The following is a 27,290-nucleotide window of genomic DNA, read 5'->3' as shown; positions in this document are numbered from 1 at the left end:
GACGAGATCATTGCAAAACAGTCGTTACAAAACGTCTGTTGAAGATACCAGTCTTCACAAAAATCTCTACTAGTGTGTAAATAATCTTTCTCGTAATTGCTCTCGCTCTCTCCTTATCTGTGAGTAGCCCGCTTTAATGCACCTAGCTTGTCGATGTGTACAGTTATAGACTGGCAAACAGCGGCTAACTGTTTGTACCGCTCTACACGGGATCTGCATGGCGGATCAATAATTCCACCGGTCCACTGCATGTTTCTCACACAACCACGTAGCATGACGCTGAACAATTACTGTTTCAAACTTCTAATGGATGGTGGGTAGTTACTCGGGTTATTCCATTAATACGGTTAACTATGAGGGTGTTACGTAGCCGTTGTACCTAATGTCATCACGATTCCTCAACATAATGTGGCTGAGTTGACGGTGTCGCTGTTGTAGTGACTTTAAAGCATACAGTGAAAAAGGTAGAAACTGGTGAAAACAATCAGGCGAGTGACGGAAATGTTTATTTTTTAATTGTTAATTAGTAATTGGATATTGATATTGGTTGTGGGATTTCGTGTTGATAGGTCAAAGACGCGATGCTGGGATCGCTTTGTTTGTCATGACGGTAAGTCTAAAGCGTGCAATACTTTGTGTAATTAGCAATGTTATTTTGTCCTTGTTGTGGTTTGTTGTTTTGGGGGTTGATGTGTGTAGCTGATACTGATGTATTTCTTCGTTTACAGATGATAAATATTGTGGTGGTGTACACGTCTCTAAACCATGTCTCCTTCTATCTGCCTTTCCTTACAAGTTTTACATTTCCTATTTCCTAAGCATGTACCCAATTCTGAAATCCCATTTCCATCACTGTAAACGGTGCATGCTAATCACCCCATGATGTTTGAACCCTGTAGTGGTTGAAAGGTTTTCTTATTTGGTTTATCATTATTATTAGTAGTAGTAGTAGTAACAGGAGTAGTATTAATAATAATAGTAGTAGTAGTAGTAGTAGTAGTAGTAGTAGTAGTAGTAGTAGTAATAGTAGTATTTTGATATAAACGTGTAGGTTTTCAAAATATTTATATTGTCGTTTCATTATTGATTTAACAGACACAAATGCAATTTACTTTAGTCCACCGCGTATCGTATATTCCTAACCACTGTCTCAGACAGGCAATCCAGATTGTTGAGGTATGTGCCCATAACATCTTGCTTGTACCTTCATTGATTGACATACACTAAAAAAATCATAAGAATAATTATAATTTAGGAACGCTTTCACAACGTCAAGTAAGGAATACCCTTTATTTTTTATTATAGATATATCCTGGATTATAATATTTAAAAACACAGTGTCAACTGTCAGATTTCGAACCTACTTCATCGATTCGCATGGCATTTGACAGTATAGCGTCCAGTCCACACGTTTACACATGCGTATATATTATTTTCCAGGAAAGTATGACACGCAACTCCCTTAAAAACTTCGCATGCCACAGCCTAGACCTCCCGCTGTATAACTTCCTGCACACACGCCGGTTTGATAGGCATGTGTATGTTATAATGTGTAAATATTATAGTGAATATGTAACTCTGAAATTGAAGCAAAATAGTTTAGGCATGGATCTAGCGGGGTAAGTGTGGCAGTTGTCTCCACTTTTAAAACTGAAAAAAAAAAGTGTCCGTTTCCGTTTGAAAAGTTCTATTTGTCCGGCTGCATAAAACCCTAAATCAGCCCCACCTCATTCATTTTAAACTATGTATGGCCCTATATCTGATATATCCATTTTAAAATGATGACACTATTAACTTCGCTTTCTATATGTGTGAAGTATATCTGGGTGAGTTGTCTGGACATAATCGTTGTGTGATTTGTATTTATTTTTTGTTACTGGGTTTTCTACACATAGGTCAATGTTCGACAACTGTGTGTAGCTTACTTATGGTTACGTGTTTATTCATATGTAATTCCGAAGGTTCGCTGATGATGTTTGAACTTTAAAGAAGAAAAAAAAAGACATACTGATAGTGTTACATTATTAAAATTCAATTAACTTATTTTGATTAGTTTTAGCGATCGCAACGTGACGTAATTTTTAAATCGCGCTTGAATTATTAGAAGTTCCACTGGCCGTATACATTAATCAGTGACTGGCTGTGACTTTACCTATAGTGTGGAGCACTGAGATAAAGAACTGTTATTTCTCTAACTGAATAACAGCTGGAGGTGGCAGAAACACAAAGCTGTCAGAAGATACTAGCATCCTGCAAGGGAGGGTGAGGCGGGATTTAGCTCAATCAGTTGAGTGTTCGATTAAAGTGTTTGGTCGCAGGATCGAATCACCTCAGTGGATCCATTCAACTGATTGGTTTTTTTTCTAGTTCCAACAAGTGCACCACAGCTGGTCAAAGGCCGTGGTATGTGATTTTCTGTCCGTAGAAAAGTGCATATAAAAGATTCCTTGCTGCTAATGGAAAAAGGTTTATTTAACGAAAAAGAAATGTTTTATTTAACGACGCACTCAACACATTTTATTTATAGTTATATGGCGTCATGGAAAAAGGTAGTGGGTTTCCTCTGATGACTACGAGTCAGAATTATCAAATGTTTGACATCCATTAGCTGATGATCGTTAAACAAATCAAATTTTTCCTGAAAGGGGGATACAGTTATCATATTGAGCCGCCTTTCAAATTCGTGGGCATCGCATGGTGCTTGCAACAGAAAGGGGATAGTTATATATTAATTCGATCTTTATCGGGGGGTCAATATATGATCTTCAGGATGAATGAATGAATGTACGAATGAATGAATGAATGAATGAATGTACGTTTAACGACACCCCAGTACAAAAATACATCGGCTATTGGGTTTGAAACAATGTTAAATATATGAATAAAATTAATACATGAAATTGAGAGTGGAGACACTACCTCCTTGCCTCACTCACCGCTCTCCCGATTTCCAATACCTGTACATTTGGGTGGGACGCATAATTCTTGGAGTTTGAGGTGGCCGTGAACCCTTTTCCTCCCCATGTCTCGTTTTCTATAGAACATAATTACATAGCTGTGGGTTGTAGCAGCTAAAAACCTAACTCGTAACAATGTTGGTGTCAGGGTGGGCAAGGTCAAGACGATCCCTGACTTTATACTAGGTACACTACCTAACTTAATCTTACATTTTAAACAATAATTATATGATTTTCCGTGTGAGTAACTAAACCAGATTCATCATAAATTTGTAAATAATGGTTATTTTATTTTCCAAACTTTTACTAAAGTAACTTACAATAATTCTCAATAACAAAGTATATTTCATAAAATAAACATATTACCAGATGAAAACCAAAATCTGTAGTCTGTAAAAGCGTTACTTTTGGACTGACATTTTGTTCTCTTTGATTTTTCAGATTTGAATATTTGCTCAAACAAATATGCACTACAAATGAGAGAATAATGTCGGGTTTAAATATTTGTTATTATCGCTATCTTTATTAATATTTGTGGAGTATTTTTTAAAAATGAAATAAAGGAATAAAATTAGCTCAAATTACAGTTTCTCGGATATATATGACATGTATGTTACTCTTTTTACAATCGATATTACATGTAAAAAGTCCCTACTCGCTGCTGTGTATTGTTAACTATTCAGTTCTGTTTGTACTCATTAATTTGATCAACGAGATAATACAATTCAATATTATGCTGATTATTTAGAGCATTGCAATTATTTGATGATCTAAACGTGTACTGGTTATTGAAATGTACGTTACAGTTGTTTATACCATCGCTGTCGTTATCCAAGGTTACATCTAGTGCTTGAATAGCAGATGTATTAAAATCCTTTAGAAACGCTATCTGTAATTATTATGTTTTCAGTAATAGCTAATACATTATGAATGCGTTTGCGACGTGTGTTAGTGAAATGCATGTTAGTGAAATGTTTGTTAGTGACAATAATTACTTTATTTTTTGTAAAAAAATTTGAATTAATACCCCTGAACAAGGTAAACAACGAGAATAAACACTCGGGAAATTTAATGATTTTTCTAATACTTTTAACATGTTTGCATTTACCATAGTTTGACACGCACTAGCCGATGTATTGTTCGTGCTGTGGTGTCGTTAAATATCTATTCTATCTAATACTAATATCACTATAAAATGAGTCATTAACTTCCAAATGCATGTGAACATTGTTGAGCATTTTTTTATTTGCAATAACGTTTTTGTCTTCGCGTAAACTCCAATGATAGTCAAGAAGTTAAATAATTTAGCCTAGGATATGATTTTCCTTTGTTTAGAGCAATGCATATAATGCATCTTATTGTATCCCTGGAACATATCGGCGTATGACACTAACGTAGTGAATATTGGATTAATATTGCAGAACCCAGGGGCGGTTGGTCCCCGACTCTTTAATTGTACGCACACTTCAAAGGATTCTGGTTTCAGACAAGAATCATAGTCTTTTATCACTGAAACAAATGTAATCAATTAATGTTGTTTTACTGCTGTTAGGGGCATAGTCCAGCTACAGGGAGAAACCTGCAGAGACAGAGTGCATTTCTCCCGCACATCTTGGATGATCGTAAAATGAAAGTTCTTTCATACTGTGAAATCCTTTATTTTCGTGGCCTTGGATGTTCGTGGTGTTGTTAAAAAGCACATTTCGTACGGTACTTAAATTCGTAGATGGGAAAGGTAGTATCATAGATTCGTATTAAATGTATTGTATTTTCGTTGTGTTCTTAAATTCGTTCACTGCACTAGTCCACGAATTACACGACATAAGTGATTTCTCAGTATACTTAAACTAAGCGAACTGTAACTATTGTTAATACACATACTTGTACAATAGAGTTACTATTGAGTTCGTTTGCGTAAAAATCAGACTAGTTGTCGGAACAACCCAGGTAAGTAATTGCACGTACATTTCTGACTTTAGTGTGTGTTCTGCATATCGATTACTAAACCACTGTTAGAAATAATAATTATGTAAAAATACTGTGACGGTACATGCTCTTAATTATCTTTTCGCCTGTGGCGATATTAATTGTTTTAGAAGGCCGTGTGCAGTTCCAAATTGCACTTAGCCAGGTGGGCAACTTGTTACGTAATACTTCTGCGCGACTGTCATCGAGCGTTTCTAATACACACCCAGAGCAGGTGTGGAGGCCATGTGGCTAGTAGTTACGTAATATCTCCGGTAGTGCTGTTTATGGCCAGGGGATTGCTCGCGGATTGGCGACAGCCAGACTGACGATCAGAGAGAAATATACCGACTCTGGGAGAGGTGGAATATCAGATGATAGGGGGAGGACAGCCTTGTACCCCCAGGCGATATTCTGATTTTATAATAAATAGCTAGGGTTTAGAGATATCTGGGAGAACCAAAAAGGAAGGCTTCCCGGGAACGTTGTCCGTTTGGACTTTGGTAAATATTTTATTTCTGCTCTGTTGTATAACCTTGATGTGATTGATGTGACTTTAAATATTTTAATACTGTATTATACCAATATTATTTAGACAGTGTCTTCGGTCATCTGACGAAGTAAATCGTAGTCTTACTGTTCTATATTTATACGAGTATTTGGTAATATAAAGCTTAGCCAGTCATCCTAGAAGACCTAGGTAAACTGTAGGTTATTGTCTTTATTGTTATAGGTACCAGTATTAATTCTGTGTTACAAAGTTACTGAATGAGTAGTTACGGGTTAATTAAAAATTAACCAGTTAGGAATAGTGTTGTAATTCCTTTATTAATTAAGTTCCCCTAGAAGCGTTTCTCAATTACCACACGTGTGGGTGTTGTGTCACGGTGAAGTGATTAGCATATTGTGTAAACTAGACACCTAGAGATTAACTAATTAAGTGATCAGTTCTGGGTTGTTATTATTGTTGTTATTAATTAACTACTGCGGCAGTACATTTGTCAGCGTAGGTTAATACAGATTCCAAAGTGTATTGTGTTTTGTTGTGTTTTCTAGTGAACTAAACGTGCTATAATAATATATACTTTGTATAGATCGTATCTCTGATCATACCTAGAGACGAGCCACAGCGAGTATATACCGGCTGTTACAGAGAGATCTAATAGATATACAGTTAGGAGAGATATTTGGATAATCGTGTTTTATTCAGTTACGGGTATTATAGAATCCCCGTGACAAATACAAATTAATCTCGTCGGTTACCTCTTACAAATTAAACTGACATGTAAATCATAGATTAATTAAATGACCTGGTTTACCGTGTATATTACACGACCTGGTTTAGAATGTACATTATACGACCTAGTTTAGCATGTTCTTGTTTCAAATCGTATCATTTTACAAAGTGATGTTTATTCTTAAAATTTGAAATACATTTAACAAATATATGTGATTTTTCCACTTATGGGTAAAAGACTATGTAGCAATTATTGATTCTGACACTTAGCTGTAATTCAGACACAGGTGCCTACTTTGGTTATTCTAGCATTTGTCTTCATTTCGGTATCAAATATTAATTTTAATCTATAAAATTTGATGGTGATTTTCTTTTAAATTTACAATTCAACTTAAAAACGTATGTTTTGCGAACTGCTTTTCATTTAAAACTTAATATGTTTTTATGAATTTTAGCATTGTTCATTTTAGAATTACATGTCAAGCCATCGGTCACCTTTGACACAAGCGGAACGGATGATAGTTATAGTTGTACTGGGGAAAAAATGGAATCTGAAAGACAAACCGTAATACGAGATCATGGCCGTATCTTTGCACAATGCAGAGTCGAATGGGTATTTGACATAATAGTGGTTGATTCCATGAATGTCTATCTAGTGACTTGTCTATAGGAGGACAACCACCCCCGAGAAGATCCTTTATTTGAGACTGTCTCCAGGTTCTTGCACATCGACAAAGAGGACTGCTACTCCCAGTCTAATTTACTGAAACCATGAATATTATTACCATTCAGAGTTGTTTTGTCGTTGTTGTTGCCGTTGTCGTGAAATGCTAGTTCCCTCTATGTCCAATGACCATGTACAGCTATATGTTATATTATATACATTGTATATTCCCATGAATTTCAAAAGAAATCGAGGATATATTTAGTAATAATGATGAGATGCATAAATATGTGGCTGTTATTTCAAAATTTGTTTTGAAATCTGAATCTCACATATGTTCAGTTTGACATATGGAGTTTTATCAAAAGAAATGTTATTTCTGTTTGGCTGACGTGAAATTTCGCCCTCGGCAACCTTTACTTGTATCAAAACTGGCTTGTTGAGATCTACGCCAGGGTTGGAAATGGCATGTTCAAGAGTTGAATATAAGAATTATTTATTTATACTGTTACGAGTAGATTGATTGCATGCAACTGATTGACTTTAAAAGAATTCACGTATGCTTAAAATAAGTGAAGAATTGCCGGAGGGAATTTACAAGAGAGAAGGAAGGGACTTGCATATAAATTATGTATATAAATAACGCACCGGAAACGAAGGGTAGCTCTTGTGATATGGTTCACTGAGGACTGTAACCACTTGAGATTACAAATTTCTATACATAAAAGTACACAATTAGTTTACAAAGCAAACACAGACATATTCTATTTGCGGACATATTGATATTCATGTGCATTGTTGCCGATATTGTGAACCGTCCTCCATTATCTGCAGATGTAATAGAAAGAAAGAAATGTTTTATTTAACGACGCACTCAACACATTTTATTTACGGTTATATGGCGTCAGACATATGGTTACGGACGACACAGATTTTGAGAGGAAACCCGCTGTCGTCACGATATGGGCTACTCTTTCCGATTAGCAACAAGGGATCTTTTATTAGCGCTTCCCACAGGCAGGATAGCACAAACCATGGCCTTTGTTGAACCAGTTATGGATGACTGGTCGGTGCAAGTGGTTTACACCTACTCATTGAGCCTTGCGGAGCACTCACTCAGGGTTTGGAGTCGGTATCTGGATTAAAAATCCCATGCCTTGACTGGGATCCGAACCCAGTACCTACCAGCCTGCAGACCGATGGCCTAACCACGACGCCACCGAGGCCGGTGCAGATGTAATAGGAAAAATAGTTGTGCGTTTGGGGAGAAGGTAGGTAGGTACTTACGTACGTACGTCTGTGTGTGTGTGTGTGTGTGTGTGTGTGTGTGAGAGAGAGAGAGAGAGAGAGAGAGAGAGAGAGAGAGAGAGAGAGAGAGCGAGAGAGAGACACACACACACAGAGAGACAGAGAGGGAGAGGGATCACTCACTGTTACTGGATAGCAATAAGTAATCTTTTAAATACAGTTTTCCATATACATGACAGAATGTATCATATATTTTTAATGTATTAATCGTCGATCACCGTTTGGAACGCACAAAAAAACCCTCTGTCTTTCATATACACCAATGCCTGTTCAGTCACGTGTTCAGAACAGCGTGCTTGAATCTGAATTACATTTTAAAAAAATAATTTAAACATGGGCGGGTACCACATTTTCTAGAGAGGGGTTCGACTTGGGGGAAAATGACACCTATAATAACCTGGATTAAATAGAGACTGAAATACTGAACCTACCATGACACGACAGTCACCCACATCAAACAAAGATAGTTATGTTGATTAACCACTGGATTTTCTGGACATTTGAAGTTTGGGTAGAGGTGCGCACCCAGTACACCCATGCATCTGCGTCTGTCAACAGAGTGAAACGTTTATAAAAATCAGTAATGTTTACTCTCAGCCTCGGTCGAAGTTTCTTTGGCGTAACAAGTAGCGGATCAATTAATGTACACTTTTAAATCTCAGTGGGAGACTTGTTAAATGCTTGTCGCCATTAATGTTGTCGTTACCAGCTGTTATTCCGACTGAACAACCGTCGAAAACACAGCTGACGATGGTAAACACTTACGATTTCAGATTATAAATACCTTTCTATTATTCGTATTGCCCCTTTTCACCTACATTTGGTTTCTGACAACAACAATGTGTTATAAAGTTAAAATGTGTTGTTATAATACTAATTATGCAGCTGTCATACACAGTTTGGGGATTAAATGTATCTATATCGAGACAGGTGCTTCAACTTTTAGAAAAAGCATGCATCCGCAGCTATATTTCTTACGCCAAATAGTATAGAACTTCCAGCTCAAATCTTTAAAGCAAGAGCGGGATCTATCTCAGTCGGCGTGTCTTTGTATGTGTGTGGTTGGTTAGTTTTACCTTTTTGCTTTAAATATATATATATATATATATATATATATATATATATATATATATATATATATATATGTGTGTGTGTGTGTGTGTGTGTGTATGTGTGTGTGTGTGTGAACTAATTAAAAGAACGCTTGTATGGGTTGATTTTTCGCTAGACTCAACAAGAAGTTTGTTTTGTTTAACGACACCGCTAGAGCACATTGATTTGTTAATCATCGGCTATTGAATGTCAAACGTCTGGTAATTTTGACATATAGTCTTAGAGAGGAAACCCGTTACATTTTTCCATTAGTAGTAAGGGATCTTTTATATGCACCATCCAACAGACAGGATAGCACATACCACGGTCTTTCATATACCAGTAGTGGTGGACTGGCTGGAGCGAGAAATAGCCAAATGGGTCCACCGATGGGGATCGATCCCAGATCAACCGCGCATCAGGCGAACGCTTTACCACTGGACTCAAGTTCCACACGACTGGTTTATCAAAGGTCGTAGTATGTGCGGTCTTCTTTATGGAAAAGTGAACCAAACATTTGACATATACGAAGTACATAACTGTTTAGCCAAACTGTAATATCACCACCATTTTTAACTAGAAAAGTCGAATTTTTATTATAACTGGGATTAACACTGTACACGCAACTGGTGAGACGTTATTACTTTATCAGTAGACACGTTTGCAGATGTGTGTTACTTTTCAAGATTCCGACATATGAACTGGTGACTTTTCTTATCCATTAAATTTTGTGTTTAGGGAACTGCTTATGAAATAAATGAACGCATATTATCATTAGACGTATACATGGAGAAGATGTTTTTGATACATTAGTTGCAGATGGCCGTTCCTAAAAGAGTGGATGCCAAAGATTTCTTGCCACCGCGGAGATGAGGTGTGTTTCTTGACAGACGTGTAATTAATGAGATTACGGTATTCAGAAATAATCGAATAGCAGCATGGCTCTTGGATGTATCTCTCTTTTTTCAGATCTGGTGCATATGCTGAAATAATCTCCACCATCATTTACACTGAAATAAGTTTATTGCAAGCATTTCACATTTTGTTAATAAAGGTTATAGTTAGCTGTATAATTGGCGTGCTTATCATATGGGTTTTTTCCCGTGATGATGCATTGCAGGTAGTTTCTTGCTGTGTAATTATGAATTAAAAAAGAACATGTTAGTTTAACACACCTTATGCCAACACCGTGTGCAACCAGCGGCTGTTTTGTCAAACGAATGGTCACTGTGGGATACGGATTAGAATGTAACATAGATTATTTTCTGTTATTTAATAACAAGATGTCTTTTCTGTTCCCTCACATTTCAGCTGTGACGATCTTTAGCAGACTGTTTGCATATATGTTCTCATAAAATGTATCGTTGCTCTTACATATTTTATGTGAACTAGTCTTAATAATTAGGGATGCGTGCATCTCGCGAAGTGTTGCGAATTTCATATTATTCATATGAGCAGAGCCCTGTTAATTTTTACCCAAACAGCGCTCGCTTGATTTCCGGTCGGTCGGTGATCGATCCCCGTCGGTGGGCTCATTGGGCTATTTCTCGTTCCAGCCAGTGCATCACGACTAGTATATCAAAGGCCGTAGTATAAACTATTTTGTCTGTGGGATGGTGCATATAAAAGATCCCTTGCTACTAATAGAAAATATATTGGGTTTCTTCTCTAAGACAATATGTCAAAATACAAATATTTAACATCCAATAGCTGATGATTAATAAATCAATGTGTTCTAGTGATGTCGTTAAACAAAACAAACTTTTATTATGCAAACACAGTCAAGTTCCTTTGAAACTCTGAATCTTCCACATTCTTTGCACAAATCTCCAGCAAAATTTGACCAAACTGCCAGTTAGATGGTAAAAGATCCTTGGTAAGTTTGCCTAAAAAAAAGAGAAAAGAAACCCGCTGTATTACAGCATGGGCGTCTACTTCCGACTAGAAGCAAGGTAGCTTTTATATAAATATATTGTGAAAGGTGTACCTCATGAGCATATCTGACAAAACATGGCATTATTGTGGAATTCTAGTACATATATGTATATCCTAGTTTCAGTGCCTCTTTTCAATTAACAGAATATTATTCATAGCATACCAGAACAAGACACGATTGTAGGGTCTCTCCCCCTCCCCAACACACAGTGGAACTATTTAGTCCGCTAATTACCTGCTAATAGTCCTAAGCAGCAGATGCTTTCTTTGATGCCGACATCTGTTCCTCGCTACCAGCCGGGTTATGATTGTCTTAGACTATCATATTGGTAATGTTAGCCCGCCTTTCTAGGACGAGGTGTGTTTAGTGTGAGTCTTCTGTACCTGGTTAACAGGGAAAGCATCGGACACGTGGGAACCACAGATAATTATTGAACATCCACACTCAATAAGTGACGGTTAGTGTAAAATTATGCTTTTAACGATCCTTATTGTCGCATCACGTGTAGAGAATTTCCGTAACTTGTATTTTAATATAGGATGAACAAATAAGAATGTGGTTTAGACGTTTCGTTTATAAATAGGAGATAGTTGGTAATATTGTTTGATATGTACGAAGTGTAGCTAAATAAATCGTACAGTTTTACAATGTTATGTTTTATGTGTATTGTACCTTTAATTTTATACAGTACGTAACGCCATCACGTTAAAAAAAAAAACGCAACATATGATATACAAGTTGTGGTACTGGATGAAATGAGGTAAAACAGTCAGAGAATGTGTGCACCGAGGAGGTTCGATCCTTCGACCCAAGCACCTCAAGCGAGCGCTCTGCCGACTGAGCTAGTTAATGAGAGAGGACGAAATGACCTTACACCTTCCCATGGAGTCGTTACAACTCACTCTGTGCAGTAGCTGGTACCAGCAGGCGCGTGTGCAGAGGGGAGGTTTCGGGGGTCAAAAACCCTCCTTTCTCGAGCAAATGTTCTTTGATTTTTGTGACGTCGATGACGTGTGATGGGTGCAATTCGAGCGGGATGCTCCGCGTCAGTTGGTGCAATTCCATGTGTTATGTTTAAGCAAGTAGGAAGGAAAGTTTTATTTAACGACGCACTCAACACTTTAGCGATTAGATACACAAATAGATAATAGGAAGAATTTTTTTATATAACGACGTACAACACATTTTAAATGCTGTTATATGACATCGGACATATGGTTATGGACCACACAGATAATAAATAGTGAATTACTCATAACAGCTCAACAACAACAACAAAAAACATTATTTAGAACACTTATAGAAGCCGATGTGTATACCTTGTTGTCATACAAAATAGGTGTGCGTGTTACAAAATAGCCCATCTGTCTGTCTGATATGATTAAGAATAACACAGCAGTGCAATTGCCAATTCTTAAACGCAAGCACTTTACTTGACAGATAAATGCTGTTTGTACCTAAATCACACTTGTTGCTCTGGTAATCAAGCTCAAACCAATGGTTTGGCGTGGTTGGATTTGATTATCTTTAATTACTGTAACGGTGACCATATAGTCACTTAAAGACTTGCATATGTTTCTACTGTTGGCGGAACTACACGAAACCGGCAGAAGACGACTGGAAGTATTGATACAGGTTTGTCACAGATATAAGTATTATCAATGTGCTCTAGCGGCGTCGTCAAACAAAACAAACGTTTTGTAGATATTCATGTAAGTACTGAATATAAATATCCACCTTATCATCATCGTCACCAACGTTAGCATCGTCATATTTATCATCATAAGCATCATCATCGATATCATCGTTACTTTGATGAAGATTATACTTTCATCATTATTAGCGTCATCATCAATACCATTGTTGTCATTTGTCTTTTTCATTATTTGTTTCATTTTTTTTTTTTTTCTTCGTGCGTTCTTGTGTCACTTGTATTAAAAGATTTATAAAGTACGGATCAGATACTGACTCAAAATCATATAATTGAAACGGGTATATGTGTGTGTGTTCCGTTTGTATATCGGATTTGAAGTTCATGCCAACCAAGCACCATTAGGATAATATTTTCGACAATATCAGAGGTAAGTGGAATAAACACTTGCTTATTTACTATTATTTTTATAAGAATGAACGCTACAGATGACTTCGTGTTTTGTACGAGTGTTCTTAGGTCTTAGTCACTTGCCTGTCAACGAATCTGCAGTGATGATATTTATATGTATTCTTTGTTGAACATATTACACATCTTACAATAACATTTATGAGTTTTTAATCCTCAGGAACTATGCTTATTACAGGGTTTTTTAAATAACAACCTCAATCAACAAAAAACATCTTCATGATACTTGAGAAATAACCTTCTGTATTAGAATGAATAGGAATGTTGGAAAACGTTAAGAAAATCTATATATTAAAAAAGGCATTAAAGACTGTTTTTCGTCAAATACTGTATAACCCTAAATAGTAGTAGAGCAGACAGCCTAGGTTTCCATCAAATTACATTGATTTGCCTATTGTTATATAAAGCGGTCTGCTACTGAGCTGGGGACCATGTAATAATACTAGGATGTTAGTATCCTAGTCCTATACTAAAACCTCTGGTATGTAATGTAACGTGGCATTTGTCTGTGGGAATTTGCCCTGACTTTCATAAAGATGTCCTGATTTCCGTATAAACATTATATTGATAAAAATAACACAAGAGAGACAAACTAATGAAATAGGCCTCCATACTAGCAAGTATAATCCACTCGAAGTAATAAAAACGCAATCATTTTACTAGTTAAATATAGAGTTTACTCATTAGCATGTGTTACTTCCACTACACTAGATTGACTATATAATCAGCGTAATACATGGTGGTGTCGTGACGTCACTGGGAATGCGGTTACGCGTCATTTTGGTGTACTGATTTAGTTGCTACATACACGTAGACGCCCAGTACTAATTTAGCCTACATTTTTCAATAAAGCAGTAAAAGGTATCTTATGTGCAATTTTCAACAAACATGATACCGTGCATTGTGATACACTGAAATTACAACTTGTACTTTGTTGAATTTTCAGCATAATACTTCTCTCTTTTACATGGTCTTTGGCATGTGGGATATCATTCGTAATCTAAAGCATTAGTTGTGACTGGATTTGTTTTATGACAGCTGAGTATATTTTAATATACGGTTATTTAGTGTCTAATATACATGTATACTTATTTCCACGCTAGAGACCGAGAAAGATCACTGCTACCAAATAATCTACTCTTATCAAATAGCAGCAAAGGATCTTTTAATTGCATTTCATCATAGACAGGGCAGCACATATAACTACCTTTGTTATACTAATCGTATAGCATTGTTTGGGATGTGGAACATCTGATTAGTCCTCGTAAGGCGTTCGATCTTATGACCAATAACACCTCAGAGAAGCCCTCTAGTACTGAGTTACAGTTTCCCCCACATTGAAATGAGTTGACCATACAACTCACTGTACATCAGACGGACTCTCCACCACTGAAGGATAGGTTCTTCGTGAAGAGTACCTGCATTAATGTACCCACCTCAGTTGAATTAATTTGCAGTGAAGTCCATTCTGTCTGCATTTCAGTGGCAGTCAATAAACCATTTGACTTTGGCTAACAATCATTGGAGAGTCAAGCACGTCTTCCTTGGGCACAACCTGCAAGCTCTTGGGAAGCTCGGCAACCAAAGGGAGATCTCCTTCAGTGGCACTTCTCCTTGCTTTGAGATACTTAAACCTCCCGCGGAGATATCACGACGTAGGCTTGACTCCTTTTCGTGCATCGTACACGTGCACTTCGTGAGACCCATAATCGTTTAATGGAATTTTCCACTATCATCAACTAGATACTTCTTCTGACTGGTATTTGATGTGGCCGCTCGGCCGGCCAATCAGAGGATGCGTTAAATCCCATGTTAGTGCTACAGAATCCACTTAGAGAGTCGAGTCTCTTTTAGAATGACGTGTTAAAGCAGATCTGTTTACTGAAGAGACAGACCAGCGTGCATCCGAATAAATTATTCCCGGTGGATTGCCCGTTCCTGTGTGTCCATAACGTATTAATGAGTTTTCTTATATTTTAGCGATATGATTATTAAGCTTTATGTACATAGGGTTTTTTTCCACTGAGTATAAATAACTGATGTGGTATCATATATCATCGATCTTTACTTTTCGGTAGTTTTCATTCAGAAACACAGTAAATAGGTTATGTATTAGAGAAGTACAAAGGTTTTTTTTTATATATATATATATAATATTGTGTTACTTACAACACAAAACAGGCATACCATATGTTGCAATCGTGTTTTCGATTTTCGGACAACTTAAATGTGAGCTACAGCTGTTTAAAGGTTATTTATATGTAAGTAGTTTTTTAAAGACTATCCTAAGTTTGTAACCAATATAATAATGTGGTCCAATATAGCCTTTTTATATACCTTTTTATGTATTAATATTACAATATATGTATCTAAGAGCTTAAAGTGTGTATTCGGTGTATGTGTATTTCTGTTTGTTTTAGCATATGTAGCAGCTAAATATGGACGTTTGCCTACTATATATTTCATGCATAAACATTTAATTCATAAAGGGAATCCCGAATGTATTTATCAATGTAATGCTTTATTGAAAACATTTAATACGTTTTATTAATTATTATCCGTATGCATTACACGTGAGTATGCTAATCAAATATCTATTCTAATAACTACATACCAGGGATAGTGTATCTAATGTTTTCATTGTATTATTAACGTTCTCTGTATATTTCAGATACAATAATACATTATATTATCAATTTAATACAATTTTCTATCTTGCACAAAACAAAAATGTTTTCGCAACGTTTAACATTTACAACTGATGTGTGCAACAGGTGCCATGGCTTATATACAGGTATCTGTATGCAATATGTGTTGACTGTTCCTTATAGGTTTCTGTATGCAGAGGCGGGTCTAGGGGGGGGGGGCCTAAATTCTGCGACAGTTATAATTTTATTATATATTAATTTTCATTTTATTTACGATCCCCCTCCAAGCTTCCCCAAAGTTCCCTTGGCATTCCGCCTCATGTCATTGCCCCCCCCCCCCCCCCCCAAAAAAAAAAAAAAAAAAAAAAAAAAAAAAAAAGATTTTCTGGATCCGCCACCGGTATATTACAGGTGATATTTGTAGATTTCTATCACTAGATTTGTAGTTTTCTATATCACTTGTTATATTATTTATGGGTGCATTTTATGTCATAGGTTACATTTATAGATGTTTGTCTACCACATGTACTGTTTATAAGTTTCGGTATGTCACGTGGTATTTATAGACTTCTGAATGTCACGGGTACGATTTAAGAGTTAACATGCCACGTGATATTAATAGAAATCTGTATGTCCCAGGTACTGTTTATAATTTTCTGTATGTCACATGATATGTATAGACTTCTGAATATCACAGGTGACATTTATAGACGTGTATATCACAAGTACTGTTTGTAAGTTTCTGTATGTCACGTGGTACTTTTGTATATGACAGTATGTCACAGGTACTTTTTAAGAGTTTTATGTCACGTGATATTTATAGACGTCTGTATATCACAGGTACTGTTTATATGTTACTGTATGGCACGTGTGCATGTATAGAGTTTTGTATGTCACACATACTGTTTATAAGTTACTGCATGTCACGTGTGATATTTATAGCTTTCTGTATGTCTTAGTTTCTCCTTATTAGTTTCTGTATATCACGTTATATTTATAGACTTCAGAATGTCACAGATACTGTTTATATGTGTGTATGTCACATGTGATATAGATTTCAGTATGTCGCACGGACTGTTTCTACACCTTTGTGTGTCACATGTAATACTTAGATCTCTGTATAGCATAGGTACTGTTCATAAATTTATGTACGTCAGTACGTGATATTTATAGATTTGTGCATATCACAGATATTGTTTATACGTTTCTGTATGTCACATGCGATATTTATATCACAGATACGTTTCTATATGTCAGAGATGATATTTATAGATTTGTATATGTCACAGATACTGTTTATAAGTTTCTGTATGTCACATGCGATATTTATATCACAGATACGTTTCTATATGTCAGAGATGATATTTATAGATTTGTATATGTCACAGATACTGTTTATAAGTTTCTGTATGTCACATGCGATATTTATATCTCTTTATATCACAGATACGTTGCTGTATATCAGAGATGATATTTATAGATTTGTTTTTTGTCACAGAAACTTTTTATAATTTTCTGTGTGTCACAGGTGATAGTTATGGGGCAGGACGTAGACCAGCGGTAAAGCGCTCATCTGGTGCGCGCGGTCGGTCTAGGACCGATCCGCGTCGGTGGGTCTATTGGGCTATTTCTTGTTCCAGCCAGTGCACCAGGACTGGTATATCAAAGGCAGTGGCATGTGCTATCCTGTCTGTGGAATAGTGTATATAAACGATTCCTTGCTGCCAATTAAAACAGTGTAGCCGATGAGATTTTTTTTTATGTCACATGTTATATTTATAGATTTCTATATGTATGTTACAGATGACCGGTATATATTTCTGTATGTCACTGTTCCATTTATTGTTCCTTTTGTTTGTGGGTGCTGTAGAATGATATACTATTGTTATTTCACTATCAATACTTATAGCCGTGAACTTATATATTCAAGATGTCATATAATTTGTATGACATGTCACTAATCCATACATTTCTCTCACTAGGTACCGTGTGACATGTGATTTCTGACGTCACTAATACATACATGATGTCGAGAGGTGTGGCAGGGGGGATCACCGTGTGCGTTATAGCGATCATATCAGGATTATATGCAGCCAGTGATGTAACCATCAATGTCGGTATGTGGTATTTTTTGTTTTTAAAAATATGTGCATTTATGCAGAATGAGACAGGGTGGCGGGAGTTAAACCGGAAGCTGGCCTAACACCTTTTTACCATACATTTCCTTTTGCTACTCATATTATTAGCTGTAATAGATGTAAAAATGCATAGAGATTTGTTTGGAATCCTATATATCTGTTTGGAAGTGTAAATATAAATAAACGTTCTTATCCAGATTCGAACATTTTCTTCTAATTCTGGCAAACAATTAGCCTGCCTCTTTACAAAAATGGGAGTCTGTACGCTTATGGAATGAAATGCTAAATTATGCTTATGCATTAGTAGAATTTAAACCTGATGCAACATATCCCATATACTATTAGACATTCCTAGAGACAAGTATAATATATTTTGTTTATAATCTTTTTAATTTATACTTTCTTTCTTTCTTTGTTTTTTTGTTTTTTTTGTTGTTGTTTTGTTTTATTTGGTTTGGTTGGTTGTTGTTTCTGGAGGGTTGGTAATTATTAAAATGGGGTTTAAGATTTGTCAGCTATTAAAGGGACATTCCTGAGTTTGCTGCAATTTTAAGATGTTATCGACTAACAGAGACTTTTTAACGATTGTAATTACATATGAAATATATTTTTCTGCATAACATATTAGTGGCTGTATATTAAACGTGTTTCTGATCGTTCTAATATTTGTACTAGGTAAAATTATAGTTTTATTTCATAAAATATCTTTTTTTTCGTACGTACGAAATTATTTGAAGACGAAATTCAGTTTGGGCTTCTTACAAATATTAAGACGACCAGAAACACATTGAATATACAGACCTTGATATTCTAAACAAGAAAATATATTTAATATGTAAGTTTAATCGTAGAAATATTTTATTAGTCGGAAACAATACAGCAAACTCAGAAATGTCCCTACTCTCATAACCTCCCTGGACTGGTAATAATGACTATAATAATAGTTCTACGTCGCTGGTTTCGGCGAGCTTATTATCACCCCATACGCTTCACTTTTTCAACACCATAAACATCAAAGCACGTCGTGTTCAGCCATACGTCTCTTATAATACGGTTGCTCTTGGATTTAGCACATGAAGTTTTAATAGGAATGTTCTAACACCCACAACATCTAATTATGTCGGTACCTCTTCGATATGATTAGTTTTACCTGTCTGTAAAGAACTTAGTGCAGAAGGTCTCCTGGTCAGAGTAGCAAGACGATTGATGGATTTCTTTGCTTGTTATTTCTACCTGGTTTCCTAACCGACAATGTATCTGTTTCGTCACTCAAACAAGACTGGTGTCTGGTTCATTGATGTTTTTCCAATGAGTAATCGTCGCTAGGGTGGTAATTTCCTTCAATAAAAACACAGAAGTAACGGTACATACGTTCTTGTATGACCACATAAACGCGTAACATAAATAGATGTAGAGGTGTATGAGAATGAGATGGAAATAACGGACGAAGTCATTCGTTCATGCCGAGTATCTGTTTCAGGTTATAGTAGTCATTAAGCTACAGTAGTAAAATAAGTAGAGAATGTTTAATGGTAACCGTATTAGTAGAAATGATTGGCAGAATTAGAGTTAATGTTAGTTTCAGGCTCCGTGCCTAGTCTACAAGAACTGAATGAATGAAGAAGTTTGTTCGCTTTGGTTAACGACACCACTGGGGCACATTGATTTATTAATCATCGGCTATTGGATGTCCAACATTTGGTATAGTCTTAGAGAGGAAACGCACTACATTTTGTTTCCATTAGTAATAAGGGATCGTTTATATGCACCGTTCCACAGACAAGATAGCACATACTACGGCCTTTGATATACCAGTTGTGGTGCACTGGCTGGAAAGCGAAATAGTCCGATGGGCCCACCGACGGAGGATCGATCTCACACCGATTGCGCATCAAGCGAGCGCTTTACCACTGGGTTATGTGCCACCCGAATGAAATCATGAATGAATGAATGGTTTTAACGACACCCCAATACAAGTAATTCATCAGCTACAAGAACCAGGCGTCAGTAACAAAGACACAATCAGGACGCAGTAACAGAGGTTATTAACCAACGAGACAAAAAGGGCATTTTTAAAGTGAAAGGGCGCATTTTCGTATTCTTCTAGAGGAGGCAAACTGCCCACCTGTCCCCTCCCTCGCTAAATATGACCCTATTTTTCAGTAGCCGACATAGCCAAGCATTTAATGTTTTATTTCAAGATACATATAGTCGTGAGAACTTACGGAAGCAAATCAACATTGCGATTGAAGGTTTTCACCTTTCAGTATTGGAGTCCAATAAATTTCATACATAACTTTAATAATAAAAATAAATTGATTATTATAAGATATATTGATTAAGAACTATTTTTGTGTTGATGTGTAGATATTTTAAGCGACTAGATCTACGCCTTTGTGAAAGGGTAAAGTTTTTTAATAAAACGGGTCATGCCATGTATTTCTCGTATTATATATTTCTAGGTGTGATTCCCGCCTGGCAAACTGTCGTCGCCGACGCCATCATGAGTGTGACGCACGTGACCAACATCAACCTGCACGTCGTGGACGTCGGCGCCACAAACAACAGCTCATTTCTGCAAATAGAAAATGGTAAAATATAACAGTGTACTTTTAATATACAATAGGAAATGGTGAAATATAACAGTGTACCTTTAATATACAATAGGAAATGGTGAAATATCACTTTACTTTTAATATATAATAGAAAATGATTAATTATAAAACAATTTATATTTAATATACAATAGAAATGGTAAAATATTACACAATGTACATTTAATATAATATAGTTGTGGTGCATTTACTAAGCAATACAATTATGAAACATAATACAGTGTACATTTAATATGCAAAATGTAGAAAATTGGGAAATATAGCATAGTGTACTATTAGTAAATGGTGCAATGTAACACTGTACATTTAATATCCAATTTTTTAAAAATGGTGAAATAAAACGGTTTATATTTAATATGCACTAAAACATAACACGATATATCACAGGGTCCATTTAGTATTCAATCTGTAATGGTGATATACATTGTAATGTACATTTAATAAAATTATGAAATATAATACATGTCATACAAAATACAAAACAAAAATGCACTGGTTAAGTACAATATATGTAATGCACAATACGAAATTAACCTGTACTGTGTAGTAAAATGTTGAGTGATGGATACTATTTTATTATTTTTTAAAATATCAAATATAATCGATGTAATATGCCAAAGAAAATATGTTGTGTGATATAATATATACATTACGCAGTACAAAATGATGAAATACAACACGTGCAATAGGTAATATACACTGATAAATAAACATAAAACTTACAGGTAATAGCCTTCATAAATCACGCTTTTCTATTTAAAGAATCAAATCTAAAGAATCAAATCTAAAGAATCAATCTAAACAGTTTTTCTAATTACTTTTTCTAACGAATCAACGTTAATTTAAGAACATTCCATTCCCTATTTCTGTTGGTAATTTGAATACTCGCGAACGTACTTTTTTCTTAAATGGGTAAACTGCATTCTCATGCTTTGACATATTTTTACGTTACCGTACCTAATGTTTTTATTTTGTTTAATGGGCAGAAAAAAGCGCTTGGATGCATGGAAGCGTGATTTGATAAGACGAGACTGTTTTTTGTTTCGCTGCCTAAGTGTGCTAAAGTGATTGAAAATGATACTGCACTCAGTTTTAGTGTATGAAAACACGCAAGTATTTCTTGGCGTAATAACACAAAAAATCATCGTTTATAACATGATGATAAAGGTGAGGTGAGGTGATGTGGAGGCATCATTGACTGCATTCTTCAGTTTGTTTGTTCTCGTTCTCGTGATATTCAGAGTACAATTTATGTTGTTCAGATCTGTTACATTATGAAATATGTTTGGTTCGGGTGAGGTTAAAGATATGTCTTGTGCTATTTTTTAATTTACTAAACTAGTCTGGGAGTGGCAGTCCTCTTTTGAGGGGTCCAGGAAGGATATATTGTCTAGTAAAAGATCTCATTTGGGAGTAGCTGTCATCTTATAGACGAGGCACTAGTTGTAATTCATGGAATCAACCATTAGTTTGCCAAACACCCATTCGACTCTTCATTGTGCAGAGATACGGTCTTGATCGCGGATTGCGTCTGCTTCGTTGTAAACTGATCGAAGTCTTTGCTGAGGGGCAGACCCCGTGATTCAAAAAATAGGGTACGAAATGTTTTGTTTGCTAAAAGGATGTCAAGAGTGTGACGACTTTTAAATATATAATACATGCAGTATCTGTTAAAACAGAGGGTTGCGCAACCCTGTACCTTCACCCTGTATCCGCGCATGAATGCTTACATGACTTTAAACGTTTTATCTTCGAATTTCTGAGTTTGGACTCGGACTCTGAATTGAAGTCTGTAATCTAATTAACATAACTTTGAATTCCAAAGGTTAGAGTTAGAGATAGAGTTTCAACATAATGTCTCGAATCGTCATCTCAAAAGTTAAACAAAGGTTAGTGAATAAAAGATATGGTCATGGTCGTACTTTGTACCGTGGGTCATACTTACATACACCCAAGAAATACATCATCGTAACTGGTTGTCGTAGAGTTGTGATACCACCACCACCATCACCTTTCAACACGATTATTAACCATTAAATGTGTCCTGTATCAAATCTGATCGTCTAGTGGTATTTATTGGGCGAACACTTTGTTTCATTGGAGACAATGCCTGAACTGTAGATATGTTTCTGCAGCTAGATTAAGTTATCCTAAATGTCATTAAGGTAGTCTAGTTGTTAAAACTAATGTCTGAATTGAAATAAATCTGTGTATGCTTTAGTTCACAGCCGTCTGAAACGCTTACAGCTACAAGCGGTGATTGGACAATATGACAGTGCTGTGGCTTTGGCCGTTGAGGATCTTCACATTCCATTTCTGTGCACTAGTCCTGTCCCACGTTCCGACCTGCAGTTTACAGTCCAGATGATTCCAAGAATCGACGATATCACTGAGGCGATTTTGGAGTATGCTGAGGCTCACAACTGGAAAAAAATTAGCGTCTTCTACGACGATGATATGGGTAAAAAAAATATATATATATATATATAATGTTTGTTTTCTGCGTTTTTCTTTTTTTTCTTTTGTGTGAGTGTGCAAGGGGGTCAGTATGTTCATTAAAAGTTTTCTTGAAAATATGTTTAAACTTATTTTTAAATTGGTTTTTGAGGATATCTAAGAAATATAATACTAGATTCGTGTCCTTTATATACCTTTTTTTCTTAAAACTCGTTTTCAAAAAACGTATGCAATTCGTTATCGCTGGTTTGGTATACTTTGAAACAACTCGTAAGATAAATGGTATCTAACGGCCACTCGTGTAGTATTCTCTATTGTTAGACAGCCACACAGTTTGTGGACATTTTTTACCAATGTGATGATATATTGATTTTAGACTAGTTACTAGCCCGAGTATTCTGCCGTTCGAGAGCTAGACGGACATATGGACGGTTATGATCGCTCTCTCATAACTGTCCAAATGTCTGTCTAGCTCTCGAACGGCAGAGTACTCGGGCTAGCTAGTTACCTGTGTCTTTGTTCGTGGTTGTGACGTTCGGTTTTTTTCGCTACCAGGCATCACGTTGCTGGAGACCCTGATGAAGAACCACTCTCTGTCGGTGCGGGCGTGGCGCCTGTCGGGCGTGGCTCGGGATAGGGAGGTGCGGGAGTCGCTCGTTCAGATGAGGAAGGTGCTGGTGGAACACACCGTCATCTTCTGCTCCAAGACTAACACGCGACTCATCCTAGATCAGGTGAGGCAGTCTGGTTGTCGGACGTCACTAAAATATGCAGCTAAGTTTGGCTGTTACAGTTTTCTACTAACTATCATCTTGCTTAAAAGATGAAGTTTGACAAATCCAGTTTATTTCTATTGTTCTTGGTGTTTGTAGTAGCTTCCAATTTAGTTTATATAAAACAGTAAAGTTGCTTAATTCGGAAACTAGTATTAATGGCTGTAAATGTGGTTTCACGGCCGTAGCTTAGCAGGGTGGCTGGAACGGCAGATGGTAAAAAGTGATTTTACACAGAGTGTTTCGTCTATCTAAAACACTCACAACTTCATCTTGACATTCTATTATTAATGCTACGTAAATTTCGACAGAGTAGAAACATTATTAAACAGAATGGTTCAATCAGATTCGCAGCTACCACAGTCAATCATACGTTCCTCAGCCACAACCTTCATCATTAAAAAGTATTCTTGTTTCCTTGCCGTGCATACTACTCTTTGGGACGCCTCTTGGCTGCCATATTGAACACACGTTTGCGATGGCACTATCATGGTTATGATAGCACCATGTTTTCTATTAGCTCGCTACAGCAAGGTAAACCAACATGAATGCAGTAATATATACATTTTAGGTAATCAATAATTTCCAAATTGCATGGTTTGGGATGACACACATATCATCAAAGGTGTTTGAACACAAATATTACTACGAATTGATATGTTGTTTAGTAAATCAAACGATACTCACTAATGGAACTGCAATTAACCACAAATCATATCTCGCAGACATAATCCAATAAATCGTATTTCAAAGTTGAAGTGCATTAACCGATGTTTCTGATGTCAAATCTGTGTGTAGCCTTCTGAGCTCTGCTGTTAGCTGTAATATGTATTTATTTGTGATCGGCCATAGTGTGTTCTTTTTGTCTGTGGGAAAATTCACATTAAAGGCGCAGACCCTAGTTTCAACCCGTGAAAATGGACACTAAGTTTAGTTAATCTACAAACCTGCAACACGTTGGACATGGTTATAAAGAGTGAAAATACCGTATAAAAATAACTAGAGCTTGTTTAGACAACCATTACTTCTCAGACGAACATGCGGGTTTTTTTTAATTATGAAAAATGCGTTTTGTGGTATTACAAAAATCTGGATGACTTCGGGTGTACGAAAATGAATATTCTAAATAATAAAATGTGAGTACTTCTAATTTAACTGAATAGTGAACAATACGCCGTAGTGTTTACAAACTAGGGTCTGTCACTTTAAAGATCCTTTGTTGATGTTTGGAAGGAGTAAATTACCATGTTCTTTCTTTTACTTCTTTTCCTTCTTATATCCAATTACGATTCAAGCACGCTGTCCTGTCATAAAAGCATTGCTATTTTCAGGCTCGAAGTCTTGCTATGCTTTCCACACCGCCGTACGAGTGGATTCTCAAAGATTTGGTAAATATCTTCATTTTTCAGTATTAAAACTGACAATTTTGCATGAGTTTCTCAACCACCGAATACTGTCTGACCCACGGCACTAACTAACGAGTTTTAACAATTAATGCCAGAACTAGTCATAAAGGCTGATGGGACACATATGGTCATAAGAGGCAAACACCTGGCGCGATTGCAGAACAAGTACTGGGATGTGGAGGTGGATAGCACAAGAAGTTGAAAGCTAGAAGGAGCTGAAAAAATGTGAAATAAAATTCAAAAGTGAGAAAGGTTTTTTTTAATAATATGTGAGTCTGTTGGATATCACTGTATAGACATTTTTTTTCAATGTAAAATGATCAATTCCACTGCATATCGTAAACTGCTTCTGAAGGCATGTGTATAGAAAGTGTGCGTATACTGGCGGGTTTCGAATGTAGGCTACTGCATCCATTACCATGACATTTGACACCCCGTGGCATTAAAACACATTAACTGTATAGTATAGATAATGTGTAAAATGTGCTATTTGGTAATGTAAAAAAAAATCTGCATCGGTTCGTACGACATTTCAGGCGCTGATTCGTAACGGGGGAGGGGAAGTAACATTTATGCGATATGGCACTGATACACACGACTTTTCATTTACAAAACTGCTAAATTACTTTTCTAAGACTAGACGGTAGACGCAGATCCATGTGAGCCGATATGGTCCCGGACGCCGCCCACCCCCTCCACCCCCCCCCCCCCCCCCCCCCCACACACACATACACCCGTCCCCTGCTCACAACAATAAAATGTTTTTTTACTTATTTTAAAGTGCATTCATCGCTTTTATGAAACTTCCATTTAAGTAGTTGCATGCAGACTCCCCTTTCAAAACAATAATTCTAGATCCATTTTTGGAAGGGCATCCTTGGGCTCCCGCCTACATATTACAGGTTTGACGGGGGGGAGAGAGAGAGAGAGAGAGAGAGAGAGAGAGAGAGAGAGAGAGAGAGAGAGAGAGAGAGAGAGAGAGAGAGAGAGAGAGAGAGATAATCAAATCGAATGTTTAGCAATGTACGTACCGTAATGTTTCTGTTACTGTGCATGTCTGAGTATGTTTGATTTCCCGCCAGGCTGACACGATGCACGACCTGTTTCACAAATACGAGGACATTGCTCTCAACTTCACCCTGTTCAGCTTCTTCCCTCTCAACTCCAAGATGAACGTCGTCAACAACAACACCGTGGCGACCAATAAGCTGCAGTACGCCCTCGCTGCCGACGCGCTCAGGTTGGTGACGTCAGCGGCGCATCACGTGTTCAACATGGACAGAAAGAAGTATCCCCAGGTCATAACAACAGATGCAGGCAAGAAAGAGTTGATGGCGGCTGTCAAACAGGTAGGTCCAAGTGAAAGTAATCTTTTATTTATGTTTCAAAAATAACAGGTCTGTTTAAATTAATTAATGAAGAGAGATGACTACTCCATTTTTAGACGTATGTGCAGAAAATTGTGAGTGGTGTGTCTAGACTGTGGCAAGCGAAGTTCTTAGGAGGGTCGGGTCATGATCTCCAGAATTCTTTTTTTTTTAAAAGCGAAAATATGCATGGATCAGGGGCGTTCTACCATCAAATCTCTACCCCACTGCACACGAGCCTATTTGTTAATTATACGTGTATGTTTATCAGTTAATGTTTTACTTATAAGTGTATAATATTTTTTTTCTTCTTAAATGATGGCTAGTTATTTACGTGATCATCATTTTAACAAGCCACGTAGGCCTAGTTTTGCACGTAAACGTAAACTAAGCGACATTTTTTATTACTATTATAGTACAACAAATATAGTTAGAAACACACATACTTCATTTTCTTTGGACCTTAAAATGCTCCATTTTCCTTTAATGATGTAATTTTCTTCGTAAAATAGATGCCAAACAGTTGTAAATGTATGCCCGTAAACTTAAGATGTTTTGTGAAATTTCCCCTGTGACATTTGTTTGATTGCTACTTCAAAACGTACATT

General features: G+C 36.5%; 1 protein-coding gene across 2 annotated transcripts in view; it reads left to right on the top strand.

Moving 5' to 3' along the window:
• Window positions 1–264: 264 nt before the first annotated feature.
• LOC121375184 (glutamate receptor ionotropic, kainate 2-like) overlaps window positions 265–27,290 on the top strand; it is a 44,818-nt gene continuing 17,792 nt past the window's right edge. Inside the window, exons 1-7 of one of the 2 annotated variants that reach the window (XM_041502475.1) lie at window positions 265–488; window positions 17,909–18,043; window positions 20,527–20,655; window positions 22,901–23,140; window positions 23,692–23,870; window positions 25,241–25,297; window positions 26,398–26,664. In XM_041502475.1, coding sequence (XP_041358409.1) covers window positions 17,950–18,043; window positions 20,527–20,655; window positions 22,901–23,140; window positions 23,692–23,870; window positions 25,241–25,297; window positions 26,398–26,664 — 966 coding nt within the window. In that variant the 5' untranslated portion in view covers window positions 265–488; window positions 17,909–17,949. The other variant, XM_041502476.1, reaches the window with a different exon arrangement.

Source organism: Gigantopelta aegis, chromosome 6 (assembly GCF_016097555.1).
Source record: "Gigantopelta aegis isolate Gae_Host chromosome 6, Gae_host_genome, whole genome shotgun sequence".
Lineage (NCBI taxonomy): Eukaryota > Metazoa > Mollusca > Gastropoda > Neomphalida > Peltospiridae > Gigantopelta > Gigantopelta aegis.
The sequence above is the reverse complement of the archived record's forward strand: the minus strand, read 5'-3'. Positions and strand labels throughout refer to the sequence as shown.